At 40.5% G+C, this 15,987-nt stretch overlaps 1 protein-coding gene across 1 annotated transcript in view; it reads right to left on the bottom strand.

Moving 5' to 3' along the window:
- Positions 1-2,807: 2,807 nt before the first annotated feature.
- LOC124277900 (monocarboxylate transporter 13-like) overlaps positions 2,808-15,987 on the bottom strand; it is a 43,621-nt gene continuing 30,441 nt past the window's right edge. Inside the window, exons 4-7 of the mRNA XM_046713626.1 lie at positions 12,212-12,358; positions 9,354-9,811; positions 8,648-9,173; positions 2,808-3,022 (exon numbers count right to left, since the gene is read on the bottom strand). Of these exons, the coding sequence (XP_046569582.1) occupies positions 2,874-3,022; positions 8,648-9,173; positions 9,354-9,811; positions 12,212-12,358 (1,280 nt within the window). The 3' untranslated portion in view covers positions 2,808-2,873. The remainder of the gene's footprint in view (positions 3,023-8,647; positions 9,174-9,353; positions 9,812-12,211; positions 12,359-15,987) is intronic.

The following is a 15,987-nucleotide window of genomic DNA, read 5'->3' as shown; positions in this document are numbered from 1 at the left end:
TGTTGATCACTGGATTGTCTGTTCCAGACTCGATTATTTACAGACCGCCGCCGTATAGCTGGAATATTGCTGAGTGCAGAATAAAAGTAAAAGTAAACTAAACTACATATGCTTGATGTTAGTTGTAAGCACTTCAAAACAGGGTGCTTTTAACGGGAATTGATGAAGTGGAATTGGATGATTGTTGCTTTAGTTAATGTCATGTTACTATCTCTGTATAACCTTATTTACTCTTTACAATTTCATTTCATTTTACCGCTTCAGTCTTAATTTGTCATCAGTGCGTCTGTACGATAATATTCGAGATTAGATTTCCCAGCATATGTCATGCATCAAGTAAATTTCATCCAAGAAGATTGCAATCTCGATACACGAACACGCTCAGTTAAAAACAAAGCCATAAAGTATATATAATTTAACAATTTTATTATGTTAGAAGTAAAAGAGCCAATTCCTTTCTATGTTTATGGGGGCGTCGGAAGCCATATTATAATGGGGATTCTAGAAGTCAGAGGCGGCCTGACAATCTAAGTATGAAGATCAAACAAAAGCGCTAAGTATAGGGTCATGGCCAACCGCGATCAGTACTGCCATTAAAGTTAGAGGGCACATGTTTTATACTTAATTATTTCCTATAACGCGAGCAGTCAATACATCGAGAGAGTTACCATAGAACCGGAACGGAAACGTGAGAGACTTGGTTATTGACCAGCCTTTGGGAGCAGGTGTGCTACTACACTGGTCAATTATCACGTACTGCAGAACACTTAAATGCGCAAACTATACACGCTTACCAACATTATTATGACCTCACGTGTTCCATGTATTGCCGATAAGGTGTATAGACTGCGAAATAAAGGAAAATATGTGTTTTTCTGTAATTGGTCCATGTTGTTTTCACTGACAATGTTAATATACACTGAACAAAACACTTTCACATCCAGAACTTTGCTTAGACAGATGTTCCACCTTGTACCAATGACCTGGAATCTCGCTTCTGTCACACAAAGACCAGTTAAGACAAATAGATCGTGCGTTATTCCGGCAGCATATTTGGAAGCAGAAAACAAGTTGACATAAATGATCCGTGGGAAGAAAATAATCAAAATATGAAATACCCTTGAAAAATGGATCTTATCGTGAGGTTAGACATTATTCAAGAAATAACCTTGACAAAAGGATCTTGAATAATGTCTAACCTCACGATATAGGTATCTTTTCGAGACAGAGAAACCCGATCGATGATTATTATATATTAGCTTTATATGTATGAACTGCATAGTGTGCCTCCTGTAATACTGCGCAACGTATAGAGTTGCAAACTTCTCCACATATATTCTATAGGTGCATGTACATAACAATGACATTCAGTCATTAATTGTCCTTAATATGTGTCATCTGTCATCTGTCTCCAGTCTAACATGTAACTGTGCGAAAAGTGCGACCAAAATGTGCAACTGTCGTTCATAACAAATTCTGTATTGATAGTGAGTTGAAAATATATAACTTGAATAGTTTCTATAGCGTCGAGTTCCCGCAGTCGATCTATCGACCCTTTACTGAGCAGTTTAAAAAATACCACAAAACAGACAGCAGGGGTACAAAAAAATAGGTAACAAAGGGTCAGATTAGGTCAACTGACAAAACATTCATTAATGTTTTACATCTGGTTCCTCGAGGATATCTTTATTTGGATAACTCAAGGAAGCAGGTGGCAAGGTGAGGGGAAAGATAGAGGTTTGCAAGATCAGATTGCAGACATGTGTAAGTAATTGTTTAAATTTCCTTTGTAGAGTTTCAGTAACACACATTATTCATGGATATATACAAATACACCCACACGCCCAGATTCACTATATTATATACATACAGTTCACACGGGCGACAGATAGATAAAGAAGAAGTTCTTTGCGTTCCGTCGACGTCGGTTTTGAGCTGGCAAGTGCGTAACTTTTGCCTCAGTGTTTGGTGTTATTCATCATCATGTGAAATAAAATTCAACCAAAGGAGTTCCCCTGTTTACGTCGATGTCATCTATTGTCCCTTACACTGTTTTTAACCTTAACTTTCATCCAAAAGATATCTTGATGCATCTCGTGGAGTGTTCTTGAGCTCGGTGCCGTCCCAAAGTGGCGTACAAGCTCCAGATTACACCAAAGTTTCCTTTGAACGATTAATGGGTAACGTTATTCAAATCTTTGAAAATCTGTCATCTATGTGATTTTCTGCAGTCCTTGCATTTGTCGCTGTTGAGAGTATCTAGAGTGGTGGTAGATCTGGAGAGACAAATATGTGATCTTCCTGCGTGTACTTGATGAGTGTTTAGTGTTGTATTAGAATCACTACCCCCGACGGTGTGTCCTGGAGAAGGATGTCTGTTGAATTAGCAACAATCCAGGTGTGGTGGTTCAAGGTAAGTAACTGCTGTTGTTGATCTTTTCGAAACACACATAAAAGATCATCGAATTACGTGGCAATCAGACGGAGCCGCCCAGTCACTATTACAGTAGATTCTGTGCAAAAGGAGATTAAAGGGGATCATGCAAGATGATCACATCAACAATAGGCCAGCGTGAACTCCTTAAAGTTCCAGAAGTTGAAATAGTCTGTAAAGTTTTACTGTAAAGTCGGTTTACGTTTCGTGTATCATGGATGGATGGGGGTGGGGGTGGGGGTTTAGAGTGAGCAATCCACATGCTGGATGGTTATGCGTATTCCATTTGACTTTACAAACCATGTAGAAAACCAATGATTATTTTATAAAAATCGTGTTGAAGGGTTTCAACAAACTGTTCAAAAGTCACTAACAGTGTTACCTGTTGTGTCATTTATTACTCTGAATATGGACATGCATACATTACATACAGGACCAGTTATTCACTTGTTCTCGCTGAATTCACTCTCGCTGCAGGACTTCTTTTGACGAATTTTGTACAGATGAGTAATAATGAGGCTACAAGTAGGAACGACCCCACCAGATGAAATGATGCCAGGTAGGTCCCTGTAGAATCTTTCAGGTAACCTGTTGCAGAAGAACACATCAATGAACTCACAAATGCTGAGAGAAATGTGTTTGATACAAATACGAAATTCATGAAACACTGACTTCACATTTGTACGTCTTAGTATTGTCGAAATGCATAGAATGAGTAAGCTATGATCTAGTTACACCAATATAGCCTTTGGACAAGTACAACAGTTGAAGTACACCAGTTGTTGTGCAATAGCACGATCAACGTTCTATGGCGTCAAAGCACGCTGGTACAAAAATACAAACTCAACCTTCTGATCACCAAATCCTAATTTATCTCATATTGAACCAGATTCCCCACATAGGCAAACTCTGTGAGTGTAAACACGTTAACATCGCTTATTTATGCAGTTTATGTATATGTGTACGTTTTTGTGTCATAAGGCACTTTAATGTCAGAAAATGCTGTAATTGTATTACCTTGTTTCTCTTATGATTCAATAGGAGTTCATAACATCATGGTCCCTTATGTTAGCAGTGGTGTTAAATGAACTAATTGTTTGTTGCTTTTGGAATCATCTTGACATCTGGACAACTAATCCAGCACAGTAAGGAACGTCCCCGTGGGTGTGTAGACTATATAAGTGGTAAAAGCGCTGAACATGAAGGCAAGTGGTTTGTTTGAAGATCATATGTTACCCCTGATTATCTCTACCTAATTATTTTTAACACAACTGTTAACTGATAACACTTTCATGTTATGTTATATGTTTCTGGATCAAACTAAACTCTGTCAAAAAAGAAACGCAACCCCTGTCCTCAGATATGAAAAATTCGTTTGAATGAAGTTATTGCTTCCAAACTAAATGTTATTCGAATGTATTGAAATTATACACGTAATTAATGAAGATTACCATCCAAACAACTGCATTTGTACGCATAAGTGTATTTTATTGCTTATTCCGTCACAACGCATGAAATGACCCTCATGGTGACTTCGCACAAAAAAAACACATGCAAATCATGAAAATGGCAGTTAATGTAGGGGTGTATAAAAGCCCATGTGCTTTCGTATTATATTCATTCATTTGTCGCATGAAAAGCTGTGTGAAAAATGCCACGATTGAGTGCTGCCGACCGAAATATCGCCATTGGTCGTGTTCAAGCCGGAGAAAGTTTTGGAACTGTTGCACGGCACCTAAATGTTCACAAAACAACGATATCCCGACTTTGGAGCCGCTACAACAACTTCAATTTGACCAACGATCGCCCGAGAAGTGGAAGGCCAAGAATCACGACCCCCCTTCAAGATCGGTACATCCGGGTCCATCACCTGCGTAATCGGCATGCCCTACCAACCGTGACTGCCACACAAATACCAGGTTTGAGGAGAGTGTCAGCTCAAACGATTAGGAACCGTCTGAAAGAAGCGGGTTTACGTGCCTGTAGACCAGTTGTTGGACCTGTCCTACGCCCCTACATCTCCGCCGACGACTCAGGTGGTGCAACAACGTAAGGATATGGACTTTACAAAACTGGAGGCGCATCTGGTTTTCTGATGAATCCGTTTTCTTTTGCAACATCACGACGGAAGAAAACGTGTGTATAGGAGACGTCATGAACGTTTTGCGCCCATCTGCGTCCGACAGGGGACAGATTTGGCGGAGAAAGCGTTATGGTTTGGGGATCCATCTCATACAACCAGAAATCAGACTTGGTGATCGTTGAAGGGAACCTGACAGCCCAACGTTACATCAACCACGTATTACAGCCTCACCTTCTCCCGATTATTGACCAACAGACACAGATTTTTCAACCAGACAACGCCCGGCCTCATACTGCACGTGCAACAATGAACTTTCTGCAGAATTCCAACGTCAATGTCTTGCCATAGCCCTCTAAATCACCAGACCTCAACCCTATTGAACACCTGTGGATACTCTGGGTCGACGCGTACGTCAACGTCAGCCGCCGCCACAGACGCTGCAACAGCTCGGCGTTGCACTGCAGGAGGAGTGGAGAGCCATTCCCAGGAAAGAATCCGGCGTCTTATCCGTTCTTGTCCAAGGAGATGCCGTGCAGTGATTGCAGCTCGTGGTGCTCATACGAGATACTGAGAAAGACGCCCCTGGTGACAAACTGGTGTCTGTGAGATGACTTTTGAAATGACAATTTTAAACATGCCCATCTTGGTTATTATTCTGCCAAATTTCAGACTTCTGTCTTAAATAATAAAAATGCTGTGTCGTCTTAAAACTTCAGATCAAAATCTCTAAAATACAGGGGGTTTCTTTTTGCGTTTCAGTTATGGGGACAGGAATTCAATTTATCGTAAACATTTTATTGTCTAAGATTATGTGAATTCAACCTATCACTGTTATCTCTGTACTTTAACAAGTGAGTTTTTTAGTGAGTGAACTGGCAAAACATTACAAACATGACATAAGGTAATATGGTATGCTTAAGGCAACTACATTTTTGTCAACTTACACGGTTGAAAAAACAGTTGTCTGATCATGTTCAGCTTTGACTGATAAAAAGTGTCGTTTTAGCTTTAAAAAGAGAAAAAAAATAGCTGTGGAAAAAGAAATCCAGTTCAAAGAATTGGAATCTAAAAAAGGTAGAGTATCACGAATCAAACAATTCATGGTTAAATGTAATAGAGAAGAAAGCGGTGGAAAAATTGAATTCACATAATGATATCTCTCTCTCCCAGTAACTCGACAGGTGATAGATCGTTCGATCCTACAAAGCAGATTAGACTTGTTCTCTGAACTTGGATATCGAAAAGTTTTTCTTACAGTTTGAAAAGTTGGTTCACGGGTTTTTATAAGCGGTGGGTGCAGTGGTCATTGTGAGCAAAGTATGGATCAGTTACCCCAGCACGATTATTATTTGCTTCCCCTCAAGGTTAGTTTCAGGCAGTCAAGGTTTTCAGAGAGGAGGAGTCAGGTTTATAAATCATGAAAGCATAGTTTATCCCCTCCTAGTTCTCGTTATAAATCTGTTTCTGTGTTTCGTTACAGAAATCCAAGATCTGCCCTAATTGGTACTAAATAAAGTTCTGAATTTGCATTGAAGCCTACTTGTAGATATTTCCATATGTCAGGACATATCATTTCTCAGTGTTAAAAGCAGGTAAACTTCAAACGTTTCGATGGTATTCGGACAATTCCTAAGGGGCCATCAGCTAACTCTGACGTTGTATTGGAGAGCGTATGTGGTTTCACATGTGCGCCTTTCCAGTCTTGCACTTTCGAGACAGATTTGGTGTCCGGATTGGTTGATGTTTGTAGAAAGTCTCATTTATGGGAATGATTTGCCAGGGAAAAATAGTTTGCTGATCCTGTTTTGTGTCTTGAGCCTAGCACTATACAAAGCTCTGAAAATGTTAACCATTTTAGGCATTTATCCATCACGTTTTCCATCGTTATGTGTCTAAACACCTTTCTTCTAAGAATTATTCGAATTAAGCTTTGGCTGGCACATTTATTTCTCCTTACCTTTCTAAATGTAAAGATGAATACTTAATATTCTGACTTGTGTGGGACCAGTTCTGGGTAGGGAGCAGCTGGTTAAGTTACAGGACAAACTAAAGACTCAGAACACATACTCCTGTCTACACTATGTTTGGAAAGAGATTACAGTTTGCTATTATTTCAAGAATATCCTCCTGATGACATAATGGAGGCTACAAGATATTTCTGCTGATAACGAATAGATGGTTTCTTCATCACATTGTTCTTCCAAATTAATATTGAAAACATCTTCTGACTTTGGCACATAATACTCCATTGGCAGGTCTTTTGGGTTTGAACAAAACATGTGACAGAACTCTATATTGTCTCTTGGTCTAATTTGTGGCTGAAGTTTGTATGTCAAATGGTTGGCAAATCTAATAAGATAATACCTTTGAATATTATTTATTAAGGTTTGGGTAATATTCCTCACAAATTGGTTTGCCTAGGACTGTTCGGTGAAATCAGGGCTACAATTTCATGTCAGGTGCTTTCCAACAGACAACACATCAGTTAGGCATTACTCACTTTAGGTCTTTTGTGAGTCAGTTAAAATCTAAAGTCACATTGGCAATATTTCAGTCATATCGTGACTACAACAAGTTTTTGACTTCATCATAAATACATGTAAATCACTAAAAGCCTGTCAACAAAGGACAGTAAAACCAACTAGAATATCACAGACTCAAGAAATAAAACTAGTATCTATCTCTAAAACTGGATTTAAAATTAGGACAATACAATATAAAAAACGGGCTTTGAATTTTCATGAGCTTTAGAAGGGTTTCATCATAAGAATATGGTAAAAATGCACTCATTTGTTGTTGATTGCTGTAAGCAGTTTTAATTGTGCCTAAATCTAATGATAGACACAGATCTTGTACAGACATGAAACAGGTGAATTTCTTTCTAAACGTGACTCTTACCCACAACAAGAATTGATGACAAAATCGAGTTCATTACCAAGTTTAACCCAATGAAGGGGTATTGGCAGATTCCACTGATTGGGGGTGCCACGCGTTTCGATCTTTGTGCCCCCAACACAACTCTGGGGCAACTGGGCAACTATAGAAAGCTCCAGGCACTTTTAAGTGTCTTACGTACCAGCCAATCTTGAGAGTGTCAAAGCATACATGCATAATGTCATGACTCGTTCCATGGTACAAGAACCTAAAGGGTATACCAGCCTTATTTATAGAATCACTGAAGCCTAGTTGACTGTAAATGTTGATGTGAATTCGACTGTTCTCTGAGCACTACGTTTTGAAAACTCCTTAAGATTAACAGCAAATGCTAATGATATTGGCGTTGGAGCTGTCAAAGAGCAAAAGGAATTACCAAACGTTGATCATTCTGTTTGCTCTTATTCATGACAATTTGACAGACAATCAGATTCAATCTTGACGATGTAGTTACTCTTACTCAAAAGTCAGGTTATAAGTTGATTTGATTCCTCTTCAAGTTTACAAACATCAACATCCATTTCCAATTAAAATATAGAATACAAAGGAATGGCTAATGCATTCGAGCTTGTTTCTTTTGATGGAATTAGACTTAGACATCAAATATATCAAAGGCAAAGGCAGCATTATAGCATTATCACGAATTGATTGAATGTGATCATTCTTGATCTGGCATCTTAATGAAAATCTTCATAATTTTCATGTATACTAGCTGTTATTTACTGTTCTTAGCAAGTTTCTCACTATGTTTAAGCTTATTTTTCCAAAAGGGGAGGGTACTATATGGCAGTGTAGTGTACAGCAAAACATTTCATCAACTTACTTCAGGTTCAGTAGGCCAGCGGTTGTGTGATGATCATACTGTTACTCTGGATATCCCGCCTAGCCGTATGCTTAAGTCGGACCACAAGTGCTGTGAGGTGAATATTATTATCCCTGACTGTTGTTGTAGTTTATACTTCATTATTAATTGCACTTTAACTGCATGTTGTGGTGCTACTCTTGTGTACTGCTGTTATAATTACTTTGCACTAATTTGTATTTGCAAATCTAGTACATTTTCTAATACAAACATACATTGTACAATATTGAATGCCCAAAGATTCCTGGTTAACGTTTTGGTTCAGTATGAAAGTCGACAAGTAACACCTTTCATACTTTCTCTTGACCCTACACAAATTATATTAATGGTTTACCAAGAAGCACGGGTCCTACTGTGCTGGCTATTCCCTCACAACACAACGTAATGCCGAGGGAGCGTGGCAGGTTGTTGATTCCAAAAAAGTCGATTAACACTGGGGACAACAGGGAGAAGTAGCACCCTCCAGCCAGACCAATCACCACACAATATAGAATAATGGTTGTTGTAGAAGCCAGGAATGACATAAATTGTGCCAGGGTTCCACTTATGATCAGTGATATAACAAGCAGCTTGTAACGTTTTATAAAGCCTGTGTCTGCCAATAATCCACAGGAAAGTTTTCCAACTATGTCAGCTGCTCCAATAATTGTAACCAGGAGCGACGTCATCTTCTCGTCAAAGCCGAGATCTCTCGAATGGGGTACAATGTAAATAGTCTGCAGTGTACAGCCAACATTAGCAAGAGCTGATGCAATTTGCAGCAAAACAAATACAGGATTCCGACACAATGAAAGATCTATCAAGTTTGTTAAGCAGCAGGTGTTTCTGTTATCCACGTCGTGATGAACGTTACAGCCAGTCTGAGGGAACAAGAAAGTGCATGCATTGTTTCAATCAGTAGGCTATAAGTAACTTTTAAAATTACAGTTTATAGTAATTTTATAAAGATATTTTTAGAAAGATATTTCGTTATTGATGAATTTACTTTTACAGAAGCCTGATACCACTGAAAAACATTAACCATCCCTATATAATCTTGCCTTTGCCACTTCTGTTCTTGGTGTTTCCATAGCTTTGATTTGAGGATATTTCTCATTTACATCCACCTCCTTAACATCTAGTCCAGCATGTTTGCAAGTGATTACTGTCGGAAACAAATCCCTCTCTTTCCATTTTTCGTCCTCTTCATCCTGACGACTTTGATGAGATGTAAGCGGTTGACATTCCTCACACTGGCCCTGTTTGGCGTCACATGTCGGGGTTTTGAAGGGCCTCATTATAGCAGCACTTAGACAGCAATGTAACATTAATCCCCCTATCAGTAAAAGAGTGCCTCTTAAACCGTACGTTTCAAAGAGAATGTACAATAGAGGTGGGAAGGCAAATTGTCCTAAACTCCCACCTCCAATGGCTATACTATTTGCGAGGCTTAACCGCCTGTTGAAATACAGACCGACCATGACTAGGCTTGGTCCGTGCATGAAGGCATTCCCGACCCCTGAAACAAAACCAGCTAATATTTGCAGGTCAAATGTTCATACTATAGGAAACATACTTACAAGGTTCCCTCCTTCGAAAATGTTTCACGCCGTGGTGAGGTGAGGTGAAATTGGGTTTAACGTCGTACTTGAGAATATTTCGCTCATATGACGACGTTTCATGCCAAGAGTGCTTTGAATATGCATAACATGCATATAAATTGCTTATGTTGCATTGTAAACTCAGCCTCCTAAATCCAAAATACTCAGCTTGGTGGAAACAGTTTCGGCCATAAACACTGGGTGATGGTGAACCGCGCAGTCGCACGCGTTCCTCTTTTTGCGAGTACTGGGCGTTATCACTATGTGATAGTGATTCATAAACACTTGCTCATTATATGGCGTACGGCAAAGTGAAACGCCGAGTGACTGATTCAGAAAGGCTATGTCAATAAAGTTAATCTTATCCTGAACTACAAATGGGATACTATTACGCCTGTGAGAGGGAATAGCCGGAGTTAGTGTCTGGCGTTGACATCTCATGTATCAAACTACAGATATATACTGAGTCAAAAAAGAAACTTCACATTCTTTCTTCAGGGCAGTATAAAAGAACAAGAGATGGTAAGATGGTTAAATTGTTATTATTTCATTGCTGAGATCTGTGTGATGTACTCGATACACTGACAGTGCCATAATCAGTTCCATTAGGCTACACCGCCGTTCCAAAACATGGGTATACAGAATGTCAAGTCACAAGAATAAAAATGCGAAATTTCTCAGTTCAATATCGTGTATGGTCGCCCCGCGCATTCACCACTGCCAAACACCGTCTCCTCATCGACTGCCTGATGCTTGTGAACACGTGGTTGGGGATTCTGCGCCATTGCTCTTGCAAGGCAGCGCTAAGTTCCTGCAAATACTGAGGTTGGTTCCTAAGACCACGAAGCCTTCTCCCAAGTGCATCCCAAACGTGCTCTATTGGATTAAGGTCAGGGGACCTCGATGGCCAGTCCATGACGTTGATTCCAGCGTTTTGAAGGAAATTTCGTGTCAACATCGCGGTATGCGGCCGAGCATTATCATGCTGGAACTGTAGACCTGGGCCATGAGCCTCCATGAAAGGAACGAGTTCAGGGGTGAGCACCTGGTCGCGGTAAGCAGCAGCTGTGAGGTTTCCACGGATGACCAGAAGTCGGGAACGGTTGTTCCCACAGAAAGCACCCCACACCATGAAAGGAACGAGTTCAGGGGTGAGCACCTGGTCGTGGTAAGCAGCAGCTGTGAGGTTTCCACGGATGACCAGAAGTCGGGAACGGTTGTTCCCACAGAAAGCACCCTACAACATACAACTTCCGCCCCCTAATCTGTCGACTTCCTGTACACAACATTGGGCATACGTCGTCTCCAGACTCTATGCCTGTCGTCCGCGAATCTGAGGGTAAACCTGGATTCATCGCTAAAGACGACTCGATTCCAGTCTCTCTGGGTCCATCGGAGGTGACGTTGGGCCCAAAGCAGACGTTGACGTTGATGAAAAGGCGTCAATATTGGCCCACGATATGGACGTCGAGAATGGAGATTGGCAGCCCGCAACCGATTTCGAATGGTCTGTGAGGACTGTCGACCTCTAAACATCTCAGCCCTGGTTGGTGTAGCCGGCAGAAATCTGTCACGTAGGTGACGTAGGACGATTTGACGGTCTTCTGCTCGTGACGTCACACGTGGACGACCCGACCTTGGGCGATCAGAAGTGGTGCCAGTTTTTTGTAGACGACCTCGCAAGTCATACACAGTACGACGGCTGCATCCCATTGCTCTTGCGACGTCAATAACTGATCTTCCCACTTGCAACATGCCAACGGCACGTTCACGTTGCACATTTGACAATCGTGGCATTTCAAGCACCGTTAGAACTGTGGTTTAAAAGTGTTTTTTCAATTCTTGAGGCCAATGCAAACACGTGCATATGAAGAAAACTTCGCTGCGAAGATCACGTGATCGACTGCACGTGCAAAACCTGATTTGGCACTAACGTCATTTGCACGACGAATGGATGGGTTTGAGTGGGTTTTGCTAACGTTTTTCTAGCGTCGAAAGATAGGGATCCCATTTCGGATACATAGATGTATCATCAGAGAAAAATTATTCATTATTTTTCAAATTACATTTTGTGAAGATTCTTTTTTGACTCAGTATGTTTGTGTGTGTGTGCGCGCGTGTGTGTGTGTGTGTGTGTGTGCGTGCGTGCGTGCGTGTGTGTGCGTGCGTGGTGTTATGTCATAGAGTGATGTAATTCTTCCAGGATTAGTTGTTTAGATGGATGTCATGAAGGTCAGATGTTGTGTGAACAGTACTCGATGAGTTGGGAGATACAAAGTAGGACACAATACAATAACGAAGGAGAAGGATTCTCTTACCAATCATTGCACCGCAGGAGAACAGGAGGTATACCATATCTGAGGCCACAAAGCTCATTGCTATTCCTGTAGACGACGTTATGGCTCCAAAGAACATGAGCTGTCTGTAGCTGAATTTGCGCGCAAAAAGATGAAGGCAGATTGGAGCTGAAATTGAAAATGGCCACAGCATTAGGTTCGGTGATTACCACAATTGTTAAGATCCAGTAAATATAAATGTATTAAAATGAATCAGATTAGGAAAAATAAAACCTTTAAACTTATAGATTATAAAATGTTGTAATCAGATATCTAAGAAAGTGTACCAGATTGTGCTACATTTATTGTATGTTATATAATTGATCATGTTAAATATTCTTGGTTATTTCCTTATGATTGAAAAAGACTGCCATTTTCAATTCAGTACAAGATATTGAATATTCCAAAATAGTTCTACGTAATTATAAGTAATTAACAGCAACTCATTGTATGAATTCACTGATGCAGCAAGGCATGTTCCTGTACTACATCGTATTGCAATTATGCTTGTGCGAAAATATTGTGTAAAACCTTTTATTCGGGAGAGAAAACCTCAAAGGTTTTTTTCACTGTTGCTCATTAAGTACATACAGAGCAAACCATATGTTTAAATAATCTTTTGAGGCTTAGCTAGTTCCAGTGGGGGTGTTCAATATGAGCACAATGAGCGGCGTCCCGTTTTTGTGCCAAACGATTTTCACAAATTTACGTATTCAACAATCCAACTGATATTACTCGTTGTTTGTTTGCTACTTTACTTTCAATCAATGCTTAAACCACGTAACAGTTATATTATTTTCTAGTAATATTTTGGAGTAATATATATTTGTGATAAGGAATGAATTGGGAAGAAATTGAAAGAACAATAATGAAAGTATCATAACAAATGTTATGAAAATAGAGGACGACGGAGCTGTGATAGGAAATTTTAATATGAGATTTTTGTGATCACATCGAAATTTGTCAGTCGATCAATTCACTCGTCGAGACATACTGCATATGTATGTATCAAAAAGGCGCCCTGGGGGAATCTGCCCTACTCCTAATGCAGCTCCTGGCCAAGTTCAGCCACACGAATGCAAACGGGAACATAGGCTGTCAGTATGCTGTCATTATATCAATCCACACCAACACTGCTAGATCTGCCATGACCTATCTGGTTACGTTGTCTTTACGTTGTCAGACACGACCACGTGTACTTAGGTAGCGAAGCGTGAATCGAGACATCGGAAACATGAGAGAGACAATTACTCTTGTTTTGACGTTCTGTTAACAATTTACGTCTGTTGGCAATAGGACAGTTTTTAAGAGGTCGTAAACGTGGCCGTGTTCGATGTCCAGTTGTTTGACCCTTCCGTTTTACTCAAATTGCCTGATGCACGCTTGCAGCACTCTGTCTCACCGTTCGACTGAGCCTTGTTTGGATTATTCGAGCCTGAAGTCTTGTCAGTGACCTGGACGTTTGGAACAGGGACGATTGTCTGGTACCTGTTGGTATCTGTTCCTGCTTCCCAGTAGCCTGTAGATATTCCACGCACTGCAGCTGCAGCATCACAAGTTGGGTTGTGTCAAGTAAACCACAACGGAATCACAACACAACCACAATGGTATCACAACACAACTACAACGGTATCACAACACAACCACAACGGTATCACAACACAACAACGGAATCACAACACAACGGTATCACAACACAACCACAACGGTATCACAACACAACCACAACGGTATCACAACACAACGGTATCACAACACAACCACAACGGTATCACAACACGGTATCACAACACAACAACAATGGTATCACAACACAACCAAACACAACCACAACGGTATCACAACACAACCACAACGGAATCACAACACAACCACAACGGTATCACAACACAACCACAACGGTATCACAACACAACCACTACGGAATCACAACACAACGGTATCACAACACAACCACAACGGTATCACAACACAACCACAACGGAATCACAACACAACGGTATCACAACACAACCACAACGGTATCACAACACAACCACAACGGAATCACAACACAACAACAACGGAATCACAACACAACGGTATTACAACACAACCACAACGGTATCACAACACAACCACAACGGAATCACAACACAACGGTATCACAACACAACCACAACGGTATCACAACACAACCACAACGGTATCACAACACAACCACAACGGTATCACAACACAACGGTATCACAACACAACCAAAACGGGATCACAACACAACCACAACGGTATCACAACACAACCACAACGGTATCACAACACAACCACAACGGTATCACAACACAACCACAACGGTGTCACAACACAACCACAACGGAATCATAACACAACGGTATCACAACACAACACAACGGTATCACAACACAACCACAACGGTATCACAACACAACCACAACGGAATCACAACACAACGGTATCACAACACAACCACAACGGTATCACAACACAACCACAACGGTATCACAACCACAACGGTATCACAACACAACCACAACGGTATCACAACACAACCACAACGGAATCACAACACAACGGTATCACAACACAACACAATGGTATCGGAACACAACCACAACGGTATCACAACACAACCACAACGGAATCCAACACAACGGTATCACAACACAACCACAACGGTATCACAACACAACCACAACGGTATCACAACACAACCACAACGGTATCACAACACAACGGTATCACAACACAACCACAACGGTATCACAACACAACCACAACGGTATCACAACACAACCACAACGGAATCCAACACAACGGTATCACAACACAACCACAACGGTATCACAACACAACCACAACGGTAATCACAACACAACCACAATGGTATCACAACACAACCAAACACAACCACAACGGTATCACAACACAACCACAACGGAATCACAACACAACCACAACAGTATCACAACACAACCACAACGGTATCACAACACAACCACAACGGAATCATGGGGATTAATAGAAATATTGATGAAATGAGATCATTCGACCTTCCTTGAAAATCCGACGCTCGTTTGGTGTGTGGCGCATCTCTGTGCTACAAACATAAACACATGGAAAGACAGAACATGTTTTCTGGCTTCAACAGATGTATAGGATGTCACATGCTCTTGACTACTAATCAGGATGAGAAAATAATACCTAGATATTTATAACAGGTTGCAGTGAATAAAACACGTCTTACACTCCACAAATAACCATTGTTTTTCAATACAATTTCGTTAGACTAATTCACATCCATCTCTATTTCTCTTTTCCGACAACAAAGCGAAACCATTTATGAAATCAAATCTTTGCAAAGCAATTATTAAATCATCCGCCAGAGCCACATCGTCTGCAATTGAAAGAAACACAATTTCCCCTAAATTATCAAACACAATTTCCCTTAAATTATCAAGGACAAATATGCCTCTTAATCCACTTAGCTTAAAACACCAAAATTTTAATCATTATTTTATGAAAAAATAGATACAATTGAGCTGAACTCGGCCTTCACTCCATCAGCTGCTTCCGATATTTAACCAGTTTTTAAGCAGATGTTTTGACATTCCATTCAGGAACACAAGCAAGACTAAAAAAGGATAAACATGGCTTTCGGATGAGATACCACTGGCAGAACAAACCATGGGTATCGGAATCTTTTCAGTGAACAGTTAAGTGATCATAATATTGCTCAACACAATGTGTCATAGATGTCA

Source organism: Haliotis rubra, unplaced genomic scaffold (genome assembly GCF_003918875.1).
Source record: "Haliotis rubra isolate DU_JTF1 unplaced genomic scaffold, ASM391887v1 Scf23, whole genome shotgun sequence".
NCBI lineage: Eukaryota > Metazoa > Mollusca > Gastropoda > Lepetellida > Haliotidae > Haliotis > Haliotis rubra.
This window is presented reverse-complemented; position numbering and strand designations above follow the sequence as displayed.